Below are 16222 nucleotides of genomic sequence, written 5' to 3'. Positions count from 1 at the left end.
GGCCATCCAGAGGAGGTGCAAGTGTACCTGAGTCCAGGTAAGGGAACCTGCCAGGTGAGACTGCTGTGTAATCTGGGGCAACAACTCCACCCTGGGTTAGAGCATGCAGCCACCAGCAGTCCTCAGATTAACCCACATGTGGGAGGTAAGTATATATCCCTTTAGAACCTGGGAACCCAGATGTACATACGTCCACAAATAGACACTCAGAGATGCTCGCATGCACTTAATACACTGTTCTGATTTGATCTTTGCTGAAGTAATAAAACACCCTGACCAAAAGCAACTTAGGTTTTTCCAGCTTATACTTCCAGGTCACAATCCACTACTAAAGGAACCCAAGCCAGGAACTCCTTATAGTAAAGGCAATGTCAACAAAACAAAAAGACAATCTCTAGGTAGGAGAGTATTTGCAAGCCAGGTGCGTGCTACCCAATAAGGGTTAGTAACAGAAATATATGAGAAACTCAAATAGCTAAATATCAACAAGAAAAAAATCAAAACAAAATAAAAAATTTTACTTATAAACTGGGTATATTAGTGAAGCCTTCAATCCCAACCCTCTAGAGGCAGGGGCAGAAGCAGGCAAATCTCTGTGAGCTTAAGACCAGTCTGGTCTGCATTGCGCGTGCCAGGCCAGCCAGTGCTGTGTAGTGAGACCTTGTCTCAAAAAATAAAAGTAAATAAATCCTTCTTGAAAAATGGCAGAGGAGCTGGTTTTCTGAGTAACATGTACAGACCATGTCACATGTGCCCTTCATCAGGAGATGAAACAGTATGATGCTATCTGGCACCTGCCTTCACAGTGTTAAAGGGCAAAACTGTAGGCCAGGGCAGGAGTTGGTGGGGTGAGAATCAGTGCAGCCAATATGCAAGCAGTGTAAAGTTTCCTTTGAAACTTAGGTCCGAGACACATTACCACTGTCAAGCCCATTGCAGCATTAATCCCATAGCCAAGATACAGAAATAACCCAAATACCTGCAGATGACCAATGAATGAGAAATAAAGCAAATGTGGTGTATATATGACAGCTGCCATTTGTGACAACATCGAGTCAGCTTAGGCTGACTGGAGTCTGTCAGACAGAAAAATGGATCCTCTATGGTTTTTGTGGCATGGTGAAATCTAAAAGGGCTAAGGTCCTGAAGCAGAGTAGAAGAGTGGCTGCCAGGGTGAGAGGGAGTGGGGGCAGGGAGACAACACATCAGTAAAGTACTGTGGCCTCAGGATTGCCCATGCTTATTGATACCTTGTAAGGTGAGGATGCCCTGTCTGGTTATGGTGATCATACTGTCATGGGTATGTACTCAAAATAGTCTGCTGTGCACTTAAGATATGCATGGTCTTTTTCTGCATAAGAAAGCCATAACTACATCCTCCAAGGGTGATTGACCATGTCAGTCCTTTGTGTGCAGTTTGCCTTTTCACATGTTTTACAGTGAAAGTGACACGCCTGTGACAGTGCTGTGGAAACCGCTCATTGTTTGCGGTGGCACTGATGACACGGCATTGTGTCTCACCATAGGTGACTGCACCTCTCACAGCTAGCCCACAGTGTCCTCCTTCCCATGCCCTCGGGGGTGGGAGGTACACCTCTGGTTATTCTGGCTCCTCCTGCTCGCCCTTCTTGGGGAACACAGGCCAGCCCAGTCAGGTCCTGACAGCACAGCATGAGTGTTATGCTAAACCTGTGTTGTGAATGCACTGTCCCTCTACTGCCCCAGGAGATAAATGTTCTGAGCATCGAAATGTAAAAAGTCACGTTGAACTGCAGGTGACTAGTTTACCGCTACGACAACAGACAACATCCTTCAGGACTGTTAGGAATCCCAAGGAAAAGAGGAATGAGTTGGGGGCTTCTGCCTCTTCCCCTTTGCCTCCTCACCCCTCCCTTACCTCCAACCACGGCCCTTCTTCCCTCTTCTAATGGCACTGTTCATTTCTCCATGGTGTCATGACTGTGTCATTCTGCCAAGACCTGTCTAGGAGGTGAAACTGCTGATGTTTCTACTGATTCCTTTAAAAGAGTGATTTGTTTATTTTATGTATATGAGTGTTTTGTTTACATGGGTGCCTGTGCACCATGTATGTGCCTTTTGCCTGTGGAGGTCAGAAGAGGGCTCCAGATCCCCTGGAACTGGAGTTACAAACAGTTGTGAGCAACCCTGTGGGTGCTGGGCATTTAACCCTAGTCCTCTAGAAGAGCTGCCAGTGCTCTTAACTCCTGAGCCATCACTCCAGCTCACATTTCCACAGACTCTGGCCTGTGTGGGCCTCCCTTGGGTATGGCAGAGTTTGTACTCTGGTGTTGCACATATAGAAGCTCCTGAAGGTGGAGTTATACTCCTGCTTCCCAGAGTACTGTGCCCTGTGCCTGTCTCAGAACAGCTTCCTTGAGGCCTATGCCAAAAGAGTGTAACATCTCAGATGAGATAGAGTGGGTGACAGTACTGTGGCCAGGCTCATTTGGTTCGCCTCACTAGAGGCCATGGCTTTTGCCCATTGCTCCCAACCCCCTGCCTATCTTCTCTTTCTCAAGGACTCTGGCTTTTGTAACAGTAACGTATTAGAAAGTACACATCTCTGTACTGGCTTTTTCCTATAAAGTAAAACTGTTTTAGAAATTGAAAGTTTCCCTTCCCAAAAAGGTGTCTCTTGACCTTGGCTCAGTGCTGGCAGATGGATACTCTGCTGTGCTCATTCCCACTGTTCTTTCCCTCATGGGCGCTGGTCCTCGAAAGCCATCTTCTCACTGCCTGTCTTTGGTTTCCCAGCCCCTGTTCCTAGGCCTCTAGGCTTCCCTAACGGTGGGTCTGCTGTGTGTTGACATTTCCTGGTATGTGTGTTCGGTCAGTCAGCTATGATTTAAGGGCCTGCATTTGTCTTGAGTGACACAAGGCGACACCTTGATGAGGTTTAGACTCTAAGGCTGACAGGACTTCTGAATGTGCACCACAACAAGGGTCTTCTTCACAGTCCCCAGGAAGAGCTGGCTCTGGTGTCTTTCAGCCTCACACTGTGGTGGCAGATGACATGTCATGGCATGGAAACTCCAGCCTGAAAAGAGGCCAGCATACAGGATGGGTGCATACTGCTCATAGATGTCCAACAAGGTGAAAGTTACTTGGCTCTGGGGCTGGGGTAGCATTGCAGTTAAGAGCATTGGCTCTTGGGGACATGGGTTCAGTACCCAGAACCTACATAGCAACTCACAGTCATTTGTAACTCCAAGTCCAGGGTTACAGACAAATCTGATGCCCTCTTCTGGCCTCTGAGGGCACTGGACACACAAAGTGGTGACAGACATATAAGCAAGCAAAATAACCACATACATAAATTAAAAATTAAAGATTAATTAGATGCATTCTCTTGGTGGCTAAGGAACTGTTATGCCCAAATCCACAATCCCCACAAGCCAACAAGGAAACCAAGAGTGTAAAAGCAAAGAGCCCTTTATTTAATCAAGTTTGCAAACTTGGTCTCTCCGCATGGAATAACTGGAGAGCCCTGAGCTCAATTAGAATAGGGTTTTATAGTAGTAAAGATGGGGGTGAGACCCATGATTGGCTGACATTCGTCTAGTGTTTCCTGGTGACTCTGAGCTGCAGGTGTTTCAAGCTACAGTGCTTGGAATGCCAGGAATTTCCCCTGAATGGTCTGTTCTTGGGTGGGGGTCTGGTGATCTCAGCTTGTGGTTCCTTTTGCAGCCCAGCATGTCTCTGGGTAAACAATTGAGACTCCAGCCTCCATTTAAATTCATCGTTGGCCAGAATTCCAGGTGATAATGGTTGAAAGAAATAAAGAACTTCCTTTAGGTGACCTGCCCAGGCTTAGATTATCATGGCTGACCCTCACAGAACTTGGATTCCCTAAACCTAGGATTTTATGGGTTCAGACCCCATCACAGGATGTAGCAGTCACAGTAAGAAGTGACTTCTCTCTATGTGCCACGACAGTCTTTTGGTCATAGGTGGAGGCTGGCCATCAAGGTGGATCCATTGAGTCCTTCATCATGTATCCTAACAGGGTAGCAATAGGGGCTCCTCGGTATCAGCCAGGATGGATAGAGAGTACTAGCTGACTGCCCAATAGGTCTGGACGTGGGATGTAGAGTCGGGCAGGAAATGCACAAATCCAGGTGCCCTGGTGGGTTGTATATCATTATCCTTTGACTTCCCTGGGGAGAGTGGATAGTGTCTTATGGCCATTGGTTCTGTGTTCCTGTTGGCTACCAGATGCCCCGTTAGTAGATTATTTAACTAGAGGGGTCTTACAGGATGCCAGGGGGACCCAAGTCTGCTGTGAGGCAGGCTCTGCTCACTTGCTGTCTGCCCTCTGGCTGCACCTTAGAAGCCCTGTTCAGATGAGACCTGAATGCTATGCAAAAATGGTAGAACCTTGGAGAGGTAAAGCTGGGAAGGCTTTGTAATTGATCCAGGAAGCTCTAGGTAGAGCGACCGATAGCTCAGACCACAGGAGGGAAAGTTTTCTGGCATCTTGGCATGCTGCAGACATGAACGCAGTGGTGCTGGACCTGCTGTGTCACAGGCACTCTGCTGTCCTGCCTGCTCTTGGGGAGGAGCCATACTGCCGCCAGGGTCCTAGCCACAGGCTACCTGACTCTTCTATGCTCCTCCTCCTCCTGCTGGGTCCCTCTGCTGCCCCTGGGATGCCTGCCTCCTTATCCATCTGCCTTTTCCTGTCCATTTCCTGGGCCACTCACCACCTACTTGACCACTAGCAAGTGTCCATATGAGCCCAGGCTGGGCTCCTGCAGAGAACTGCTGACAATTTTTATTCCCAGAGGATCAGCCTCTTTTTTTTTTTAATATTTATTTATTATGTATACTGTCTGTGTGCATGCCTACAGGCCAGAAGAGGGCACCAGACCTCATTACAGATGGTTGTGAGCCACCATATGGTTGCTGGGATTTGAACTCAGGACCTTTGGAAGAGCAGGCAGTGCTCTTAACCGCTGAGCCATCTCTCCTGCCCCCCCCCCCCCAACCCCAACTCTTTTTAATCTGCTCCCAGGCATTTCCCCAGGCCTGTAGTAGCCACTCTTCCAAGGGGGAGTGGTGGGGGCGGGGGTGGGGAGAGGTGGTGGTGGTGGTTAGGGACACACACATTCCTGTTCTGCCTGCTTGTGGCTCAGGTCTCACTGGGGTGGAGGTAACACTAACCTGAACCGAATAGTGTCTGGTACTGAGCCCCTGCCCTGCAAGGTGCCCTCACTGGGGCACTAATCTTAAGCTGTTATCACACGGTCTGTTAATAAGACTATGATGTCAGACATGCCGGGATCTGTTCTTTTCAAGTGAAAATGACGGCAGCTTCCTCTTAGAGGGAGTCACCAACTGGGGCGGAGTTGGAGCCCCAAGGCTTGACTCACTGTCTGCTTCTCTCAGCACCTACCTGGGTAGCTGGGAGTCGCCCTGGACCTTGGAGGAAGTGAAGCGCTGTTCCCTGAATCTTGTCATGAGATGTAATTAACTCATGTCTCTCTCTCTCTTTTTTCAGTCTGCAACTGTGTCTGATGGTGGTAAGTCATATTTTATTTTTCTTATTACCGTTTTCAAGTTATGAAAATATATCTGCCATTTGATATACTCAGTAAGATGCTTTCTCTGCCTTTTCCTTGTGGGAGGGTCTCAGTTGCAGTTTCACTGGCGGGCAGCGTCCTGGTGGCCTGGCCATGTGTTTGACTAACATGGCAATAGAAGCTCCGTGATAGCCAGCACAGGTAGTGTGCTGAGCTGTAGTTCATGCTCCTGCACGCCTGTGATCAACAAGCAAAAACATGCTTGCTGATCCCTTGTACATCCAGCTTCCAAACGAGCAAGTTCAGCTCTCATAGCAGTTGCTGAATTTGAGCCATTCTGGAAGTTCCCTTCCTAAGGAAAATGTAGTAGATGAACTGAGAGTAGATGAATTGAGAATCAAAACCTTCCTCTCTGTCTTTAGAAGAGTTTGTGTACAGGGCTTTTTTACTGGGACTGACCAGGAAGGGTGACCAGGAATGGAGTGATCCAGCCAGGGTTCACTCCATTTCTCTGACATAATCCCTGGTTTTAATTCAGCATTTAGAAAGAAAAAAATAAGACAAACAAACAACAGCAACAACAACAACAAAAAACCCAACTGCCTTAAACTCTTTGGAGAGCTTCATCTAGACACTTCTGCGTATAGTATTCTGGTACTACAGACCAGTTGGTATAGTTTCTAAAGACTTCTGTTGTCTCCCTCAGAGCTGCCCACTTCAGGCTGCTGTCCCTCTCCCACAGGAAAGTGCAGGCGGAGCCTTTGGCATTAGTAGTTCTGTAGGACTCACAGAATGGAGGCGGGGAGAATTTCCACAGCTTGAGTTACAAACCAGCTTATGCCAGAACACAGACCACAGGGAGCTTGGTCAAAGTGTGAGAAGCATATATTTTAGAGTAAAGGGGGTTATATTTCCTGTGTTATGTACAATAATAATCGTGTCATTTAATCATCCAAAGCCTCCTTAATGCAAGAAAAGAAGTAGGACGGCCAGGCAAGTCTGGGCTAAAAATACAGGTTCACAGCCCTGGTTCTAACTTCTCTTTTTCTGGCAGAGGACATTTATTCTTGTGGGAAATTTATATACTTGAGAGGTTTCCATAATCCATCAGTTTAATAATATGTAATTTTTTTTATTGACTTTACAAAGTTCTGCACTGTTGTTAAGAGTTGGGGAAGCCAGTCCTCCCCAGTCCCAGTATCTCAAGTTGTCCTATAGGTTTCAGAAGGTCCCTTTCCGAGGGTGGGAAGCCCCTGGCTCCCAGCCCCCACTGCGCCTTTCTGAGGAAGTGGTGTCCTGGCCAGGTGATTCCCCCTGTCCTGGGGGCTTTCCACCCTCTGTCCCCTTCTCCTCCAACTCAGACTCCAGGGCCACAGGGCTGTGTCCTGTTCTCCTCTGGAGGACCTGCTATGGCAGGAGGCAGCGCATTTCAGCAACTGAACTAGACAGCCAGATATATTTTATTTCGTCACTTTTCATGCTTTTATTATTTTTACTTTTAGTTTCTTTTCTATTTATAAGATTAAAATGCAGAGGCTGTCTGACTGAGTCTGTGTGTTAGTTCTGGGAGGTCGCAGTTATGTGCTGTGGACACAGTGATACTGAAGCAGTGTCAGGATCACTCCAGTCGGTCCCCTGGGCTCAGGCCTGGAGAAGAACCTCCAGCCCTCACCCTACTAATCCATCTAAGGCCTTCCATTTCCCACAGGCCCCAGGAGCTCTTCCGTGTTCCACCATGCCGTGCCCAGGCACCTGTGGAGAAGGGCTAGGCAGAAACTTGAATGTTTCCACACTGAGATATTTTATAGACCTGGTCAGTAGTAGACAGGTTCGCACATGGAGCCTAGGAATCACAGAACCCCACTGATGTATGGAAAAATGTGTACCAAGTGCAGGCAGAGATGAGGAGCCAGCTCAATCTGTGCCCAGTTGAGGCTATGTCTGCCTCCTCATCCAGCCTGGGCTATGGTTATTAGGAAATCTCATACTCTTCAGAAGTGTCGTGCATCCAGCTAACCATGCCCTTGACATAATGTGACTCTTTGATGTCATTCCAGGCTGTGTGTAACATTTGGTAATGTGTATTCCTACCATGTCGTCTCATGCAATTTTAAGGAAGTTGGGCGGTGGCATTTAAGATTTCACTCAGAGTGTGCTTTTCACCTGCTCAGCAGGAAAGGGCTTAAGGTCAACACTGCCCATGCATTGGCCTTGTGTGGAGGGCAGACTGTCTCTAGGACAGCAGATCAGGCCTAGAGAAGTATCCCTAGCATTCAGAGACTAACCAATGATCCACCCATTGGAAACCTGTCCAAATAGAAAACAAGGTCAACCTGGAGGGTTAAAAATGTGTAAATTAAGTATGGGCTGGGGGTGTAGCTCATGATTAGAGCCCTTAGCATGCTTGAACCCAGAGGTTTTATCCCAGCCTCAGGGAAGGAGAAGGGAAGATGGGGGAGTGAGAGAGAGGGAGGGAGAGGAGAGGGAAGAGGAAGGGATATCAATGTGAGAGTCCCACTGTTGATGCTGGTAGTGAAAGGAGTTTTCGCCTCAGATACAGGCTTGGCTTTCACACTGTCTTCTGTGGTACCTCACTACTGTGTTCCCATAGTGCTCCCACAGTGTTACATCTCTGCTCCTGCAGCGTCCCATCTCCGTGCTCCTGCAGTAATCTACCTCTGCACTACCCTTGTGTTCCCACGATGCCACCTCTGCGCTCCCATGGAGCTTAAGCTCTTTAACTTCGTATTAGCAGCTCTGCCAGGATCTCCCCTCCCACCCGGCTCTTGTGTTCTCAAAGGGCACACTACCTTGTGCTGCATGAGGACATTCAGGTGTGCCTTTCCTGCTAAAGGTTCAGTAGTTCTGGTGTGTGAAGTAAACTGGCAGCAAGCAGACCATTAGAGACATTACTACTCAGTTTTAGCATTCAGACATCTTGAAAGTCCCTGGAATCAGGATATTTACACAGTGCAAACAAGGTGGTCTTGTCACAAATGTAGTAGTCACCTATGGTCTGCTTGGGTCAGGGGCAGAACCCTTTCTTTGTGTGGAAGGATTCCTCCAGCCTCTGATTATACCTGCTCCTCACTAAGATAGACGGATGCAAGCTTTTAGCTTCCAGGGTCCTTGTGAGGAGCACCTTTTGGTTTATGTCAGAGAAGAGCTATGTGACAGTTTATAGTGGGTAAAGGTACTTGCCACACAGTCTGATAACCTGAGTTCTATTCCTGGAACCCACATGGTACAGGGAGAGAACCAACTCCTGAAAATTACTCTGCTCGCTCTCTCTCTCTCTCTCTCTCTCTCTCTCTCTCTCTCTCTCTCTCTCTCACACACACACACACACACACACACACACACACGCATAACACGCATACGGCCATGGGGTGCAAGGGAGAAACTGTAGCAGTGTAGTCAGTGGAGGGTGTGGCTGTGGGGTCTGTGTAGCACCTTCCCTAAGATCTCTGTACTGTCCAGTCTCAGCTTTCCTGCAGGCCTGCTGGTCCTGAAATCTGCCATTCCTGTGTCCTCATGTCAGGCTCTTCAACTCCGTGACTCCGTGCCCTTACCACATCCATGGATCCTTCTTGTGGAAGTGAGGCTCTGCCTCCTTAGGCCTTGCAGTGCGCTCCCCATCCCTACCCTCTGCCGGGCCTGTGCTCTCCAGTCTCCACAGGGCAGCAGCTCTGGCCTGCTCACACTGAACTTGGACCCCCTCCGTCTGCCACAGTAGTCTGTTGTCCCAGGCTAGCCTGCAGTAACCCAGCATACCAGGCCTCTCGACCTCGCATTGTACTCTCCCTGATGTCATTCAGCTCCTCCTGTCCCACCTGCCTGCTGCCTCCTGCCCCTTCTGAGTAGTATTCTGTGCTCTTCCTGCCGGTGACCAGCGTGAGAAAGCTTGGTGAGAGGATCATTGGGTCTGGGCCCCAGTAGTCTTCAGTGACATTAGCCTAAGCTTTGGAAGGCTGGCTTAGGGCAGTGGCTTTTAAAGTGTTTTCAGCAGCAAAATGCTCTTAAATTCAGTCAAGCAAATGTCCTATCCTGGAGCACAGATTGGAAAATGCCTGGCTGAGTGGCAACTGGGTGTGCCCGTCCATAGCATCCCCACCTGACTAAACTCCAGAAGGCATCCGAGTCTGTCTTCACCTTCTTCTCCAGGCTGCTAGGCCTTAGGTTGGGTTTACTCTGCTTTTAGCTTTTTCTTCTCTAAAGAATGGGCATGAGTGTCCCCTTCTTTGTCCCTCTGCCTAAGTGGAGCTGAGTGGTAGTCATGCACATGACTGTAGGTTCCTTTGTGGTGGAACTTTCAGTGGAACTTGAAGGAAGAGAGTATTGGGCCAAGGGCTGTTCTTGGCCTGCTGTGCCCCACGGGTATGGGACTTTGGGTGCTTGACAGTGGGCTAGGCTGGACTAAGTATTTGTCTGGAGCTGGTACCTGTCTGAACTCTAGGCCGACCTAGGTGCTGAGCTGGGCTAACCTAGACACTGAGCTGAATGCTGGGAGTCTAGACCACTCCCCCCCAGACTATTCTGGAGACTTGATCAGACTTGATGAGGACTAGCATGCCTACTCAGAGTTGTAGGGGCACCTTTGTCATGCTTTTATCTCTGACCTGTGTTAGATGCTTATGGGCTTGGCCAGGTCTCTTAGCCTCCCTCCTTGTGAAGCCCAGCCAGGTCTTCCATGAAGAGGCTGCCAGGCTCACTTTACTTTCCTGTTAATTTTGTGTTTTTAAGGTTTCCACCTCTGAGATCTGGAGGGCTATCTATGTAAGCTCTCAAACGACTGTAAACACTTACCCTTACCTTCAGAGGCTCTGGGAAAGGCCGTGTGTCATTCTGCCCTTTGCCCTCCTCAGTCCCTGGCACTTCTTAAGTGCCCTAAGCTGTGGGGTGAAGATTTTGGGTTCTGCCCAGGGGTACACTCAGGCAAGCCACCTTCCCTTCCTGTCTGGAAACTTTGGCTTTGCTCCAACCTGACGGCATCTTCTGTCCTACTGAAGTGGCTGCAGCGGTCCACATCACAGGCCTGCTGAGCTGACTTGGATGCTGCTCAGTGATGAAGGGCCAGCTGTGCTTGCCACGAGGACTTGAAGTTAGGTCGCATTCACTTGGAAAATTGTGATTGTGAAGATTCTGGGCAGGTGAACCATACTCTGTAATCAGAAGAGACAGAGATGTGAGAGGAGTCCCCGTGGAACCGTGCCGACTGTGCAGCGTGGCTCGGTGGTCCACGGTATACCACAGCCTAATCTTGTGCTTTTCAAAACTGCTCACTTACTAGTAGGAATGGGATTTTAATTTGTAGCTTGTGGTGTGAGAGCAGGTGTTTAAGCAGAGCCTTTTATTTGGCCCAGTAGTTCACGTTTTTTTTTTTTTTTTTTTTTTTTTTGGGACTTGAAACTCAAACAGACTGTAGACTGTAGGGGAAGCAGGCAGACTTGCTTTTTGCCAAGATGCCTCCCAACACACTCCTTTCTTTCTGGTTTGACAAGACATTTGGAAGGAGCTTTTATTAGTAACTATGTTGTGAAGTTTTTTTTCAAGCAAAGTTCAAAAGTAATAAAGCCAGAGACTCCTTTCTGCCTCCCTTCCTCCCACCTTCCCTCCTCCCCCTCTTCTATTTGTGGGAACCCTGGACATGTTGGTTTCAGTACTTGTCTCTAAGGCATTGGAGTGGGAGTAGGGTCTTCTTGGTTCCCCTTCTGTCTCGAGAGGCCCACCTAAGGGAGCCATGCATCCTCCCCTCACAAAGGGAACATTCAGTCGGTTCTTAGAGAACAAGACTCAGTTGAACGGAACCTTATGTGAGTCTCTGAGGCAGAGAAGCAGTCTGAGCCTTGCTCTGAGACCCAGGATGGTAGAGTCAGAGAGATGAAGCCCAGGGGCTTCCTGCTTATGTCCCAACACTTGGTTCCAGAGGAGCTGACATAGTGTGCTCACTTGCAAAAGCCTTTGCAATACATACCTGGGGCTTGTGCTCTTTTAGACTTTGATAAAGAGCTGTGTAGGGGTGCGGCCTCCCTGTCATTCCCTTTAGCACCATAGGGCTTTTGGCTAGAGAACTGGTTAGCAGGAAAAAACATGAATGTCTTAAGTGCACAAATATGAGGATCTTCACAAGAATGAGTAGGAAGGAATGACAAAGAGCAGCAAGCCTGTGATATCAGAACAAGGGGACTAGATCTCTGGACCAGTCTAGCACTCGCAGGGACATTGCTAAGAGATGTGGTGGGGCAGGAAATGCAGTTGCCCCAGAGTTCCCTTGGTGCTCTGCGGCATCAGCTTCTTTGTCACATGACCAAGGTGTTTTCCGGACTTGGCATATGAAGAAGGACTCCCTAAAAGAGTCTTTATGTTCCTGGCTTGATGGAGCCCCTCCAGGGTTGGATCTGGAACTTCCCCAGACTTGTGCAAGGGCTGGCAACCTTCATCCTGTAGCTCCAAACCATCACCTGCAACATCCTGGAGCCTCATCTTGCGTGTGCACTAGAGTCAGTACTGAGACATCCCAGGTGGTCCCCTGCCTCCTCTCCACCAATTGTATCTGGACTGCTTGCCCAGCCTCTTAACTTTCTCTAGTTCTAATTTGTCTCTTTAGCTCAATGGAGAGTCACCTGTAGGGACCCTTTTCTGCTGTGCTCCCAACATGCCTCCTGGCAAATTAGGTGACCTAAACACACACTAACTTGACGGCTTTCCCATCAGAAGTCCAGCTTCCAAGGATCATTGCTAAACACATTTAATTTTCTTGTGCTGAGTAGGGTTCCTGTCACAGCCAGCCCATCATAACCAGCATCCTGCGATGGCGATGCTTTCACATTCTAGTTGTGGAACATGATTTAGAAAGTTCACAATAAAATGTGAGCTCAATACAAGGAGCTCCCATGATTTCTCATCCCATAGGATGAACACTACCCTTAGAATCATGAAGTGCCAGGTCTCACCCCCAGTATGCCTGAAGTGTCCTGTATTCCACACATTATAGGCGTACGAAGCAATCAGTTCCTCATTCATTCAGAGCTGATACCTCATTCCGGAATCAGCAAGCCCTACCTGCCTGCCTGTCCCGTTACTTTCTCTGCCTTTACAAAGCATTCAGCCATGAAAAGTCAGAGCATCATGAAGTGGTGACACGGCCCTGACCACATCAGAACCTGTCTTCTGAAGTGTCGCTGTTCCAGCTGCGCTCTGCTGCATCTTGGTGCCCTACCCAGCTTCTCCAGGGAGAGTGTGGGGCTCCCGAAAGTGTTATGCACACTGTATAATATTTGGGCCCACCTCCTTGGAGGGCTCAGTCTATCTGGTAACATGTGGTGTGACACTCAGGGTGTCCTTAGATAAGTGCTGTATACCTGACTAGCAACACTTAGCCCTGAGGGTTCTGGTATACCCAGCCCTCACCTCAGTGAGGGGCAGTTGTGTTCCCTCTACATTTGGGATCCAGACACGGAGGGCAGGGCCTGCAAGGTCTCAAGGCTGGTGAGAGGGACAGGTCCCACTGTGCTACAGGCTGGTGAGGGGTACCGTTCCCACTGTGTTGCAGGCTGGTGGTGTGCTCAGAGATGTCTTTGTTCTTAGGTCCTGAGCATGGATGTGCACAGTGAGTAGGAGCTCCCTGAGGTCCCTTACCAGCTCTGAACATGATGGAGGTCAGCTAGGTGGCCCTGCTATGTGCTTATTTCTTATCCAGTGACTCCACATGCCAGGGCTTGAGAGATAGGTGACACATACTGATTAAGGAACATGGACTTTTTGGTGAGCCTTGTACAGAAGGGATTGGGGCCAGCCTGCAAAGTCTACTTACAGACAACACATCTCTGGGTCAGTTTACCACATCCTCTGGGAAGGAAGGCTTTTATGTAAATATTTTAAAACAAAACCTAAGACTCATGACCTAATGATGGCTTTCCTGCCTTTATAAAGGCGTCCTTTCAAGTTAGCTAACATTAATGGGGCTACAGTGATTGATGCTAGTGATCTTTACAAGGCACTGGGGATTGACTGGCACTGGGGGAGGAAGGCACCCATTCTTGGGACATCATCCTTTGAGCCTCTGCCTGGTTCCCAGGACATATCTTCCCTTCCACCTTCACTCTGGACTGATGTCTCACCCTACCATGTGATCTTGAGCTAAGGCTGCCATGTGTGCTCTCTGGTACCTGACTGTTTTTTGTGAACTGCTTTCCTGTCTTGTGGGTCTGTTACCATTCACTTTGGCTACTGTGCCCTGTTCTGTTGTTAAATGGCCACTGTCTGCTCTTGCCTCTGGTGATAGCTGCTAAGCTGGCTCAGACTTTAGCTGTAGCAAAGATTGTAAGACATGCCCGTACAGGTCTCTGCATGGACATCCGTGTGTGCCTTGCTCTGATGAGCTGGTCATTGGTGTGTATTAGATATTTTCCATTGTTCAGTGTGCACACTACCCAGCAGTGTGTAAGGAATCACCTCAGAGCTTTCTGTTGTGTTCATCATGGCCGCTAGGGTTTGTATGTGGCCATTTGATGTTTGTTTGTTTGTTTGTTTGTTTGTTTGTTTTTGTTTTTCAAAAGAAAGGGTTTCTCTGTAGCTTTGGAGCCTGTCCTGGAACTAGCTCTTGTAGACAAGACTGGCCTCAAACTCACAGAGATCCGCCCACCTCTGCCTCCTGGGATTAAAGGTGTGCGCCACCACCGCCTGGCTCAGTTTTATTTTTAAATATTCAATCCAGACCTTTGCTTAGATGGGTGTCAGTATAGAGTACCCGATAAACAAGTGTGAGGCCCTACATTCCATCGTAGACACTGCCAAAAACCAACAAGCTTGTGCTTGTTGCTTACTTTTTGTGTTTTCTCGTTTGGCTGGTTATGTTGTTACTGTTAGTTGATTAGTAGAAAATTGAAAAAAAAATAAATTCTGGAAGTGATTCTTGGATTGGACAGTTGAATTATGATAATCTTATATACTGGCTATTTTCCCATCAATAAAATATGATTAAATGCCATAACCAAAGAAGCTTGTAGAAGTTTGTTTTAGTTTACAGTTTCAAAGGGTAAAAGTCCATTATGTTGGGGAAGCATAGTTGCAAGAACAAGAAGCTGAGAGCTCAGATCATCAAGCAGAGAGTGACCAGGAAGTGAGGTAAGACTGTGAGCACTCATAGCCTGCCCCCAGCGATCTACTTCCTCCAGCAAGGCTCTACCTCCCAGATGTTCAAAAGCCCCTCCCCCACAACACAGTGATCATCTGGGGATCAGGTGCTCAAATACTGGAGCCAATGGGGACAGTTCTCCTTCACAACTTTACAGCAATTGAAGCATTCTTATTTTTTTTTTTGTGGCTAATGAAATGAAAGAAGGTATAATAGCACTTGAAGAAGGCTTGCAGATCACCTTCTGCAGTTGGTTCTCAGTGCTGTCTCCTAAAGACCAAAGTTTTTAAGATAGTCCCAGTGGTCATCTCCCCTTTAAGAAGCACATTTGTCTTACTCTACTCTGCCCTTCCTAAGACCATGAAGGTAAAACTTTTACTATTTTATTATTCACATTCAAGTCTTGGATACCCTTGGAATCTGGTTTTTGTTTTTTGTTTTGTTTTGTTTTTTTCCCATGGTGTGGGGTAGGGTTTTGAGTTTCTGCATTGTTCTCAACACTTCCAGACACTTGAGTACATTTTGGGGCAGACTAAGTTCATGTTTTCAGAGTTTGCTTTCAGGGCAAACAATTGCAGACACATAAGCAGATCTGTCACAGCAGAGAAGGAGTGAAGCCAATTGACTCACACCATGGAGGCCAGAGTAGCAGCTGACAGAGTCAAGCGCTCCAAGTTACACTAGACAACCAGAAGCATTCTACAAGAGCCAGGAATAACACGCGCATGTGCACATGCCAGTAACTTTAGGTGTTAGGGTTAGCCAAGACTAAAAAGACAAAAGAGAGTCTTTAGGACTGGAAAGGAGAAAACTACAACTCACAGTTGGCACCATCTGTGTACAAACCCAAAGCAGAGCCCCTGACCAGCCCTAACCTTCAGAACTGATTGAATCCATCAGAGAGAAAACAGGACCTTCTTTAAATGAGGTGCCATGTCTGTATAGGGAAGGGATGAAAGCATGATTTTATATGCTGACCAACAAAAGCTAGATTTGTGTTTAAGATGTTAAGACAGAGAATATTTAGGAACTATGAGTTCACAGTGGGGGTACATAGCTGGAGTCGCTTGCCCTTCACCGGGTGTTCAGAACTAGCACGGCCCAGTTAGTTGTTAACATCATTCAGTGCCTACTGTGTGCCTGATATTGTCACAACTTTCCTGTGATGATAGCATATAGTTATTATCAGGTTTTATTGAAAGGTTAAGTGGCTCTCCAGTGAGGAGTGGCGCTCACCCCATCCTATGAAGTTAGCTCCATCATTACACTTAGCACAGCCAAAACACCCTTGTTGACATGGTTTATGTAGAAGGTGAAGCCCCACCTCATGTGCGCATGAGGTTCCAGAGCCTTCCTCCTGAGCCCAGCATTTGGATGCCTGGGCTTCTGTGCTGGGCGGTGTGTCTGTCTTCTTCAGCCAGATTTTGTTGCCAGGTGACTGTTTCACATGTTGTCATTGAAAAATAAAAGGAGAATGTATGTCTTCATGATACCAATTTTTTATTTGTCAAAATCAAATAAGTCCATTTTGAGAAAGAATTGC

At 47.8% G+C, this 16222-nt stretch overlaps 1 protein-coding gene across 5 annotated transcripts in view; it reads left to right on the top strand.

The window, feature by feature from the left end:
* Positions 1-16222, top strand: part of Rgs12 (regulator of G protein signaling 12) — a 99576-nt gene that overhangs the window by 53545 nt on the left and 29809 nt on the right. For all 5 annotated transcript variants that reach the window (XM_085691990.2, XM_085691991.2, XM_087909101.1 and 2 more), the window contains one exon: positions 5522-5543. In XM_085691990.2, the coding sequence (XP_085548116.2) occupies positions 5522-5543 (22 nt within the window). The remainder of the gene's footprint in view (positions 1-5521; positions 5544-16222) is intronic.

Source organism: Myodes glareolus, chromosome 8 (assembly GCF_982192425.1).
Source record: "Myodes glareolus chromosome 8, mMyoGla1.1, whole genome shotgun sequence".
NCBI classification, from domain to species: domain Eukaryota; kingdom Metazoa; phylum Chordata; class Mammalia; order Rodentia; family Cricetidae; genus Myodes; species Myodes glareolus.
The sequence above is the reverse complement of the archived record's forward strand: the minus strand, read 5'-3'. Positions and strand labels throughout refer to the sequence as shown.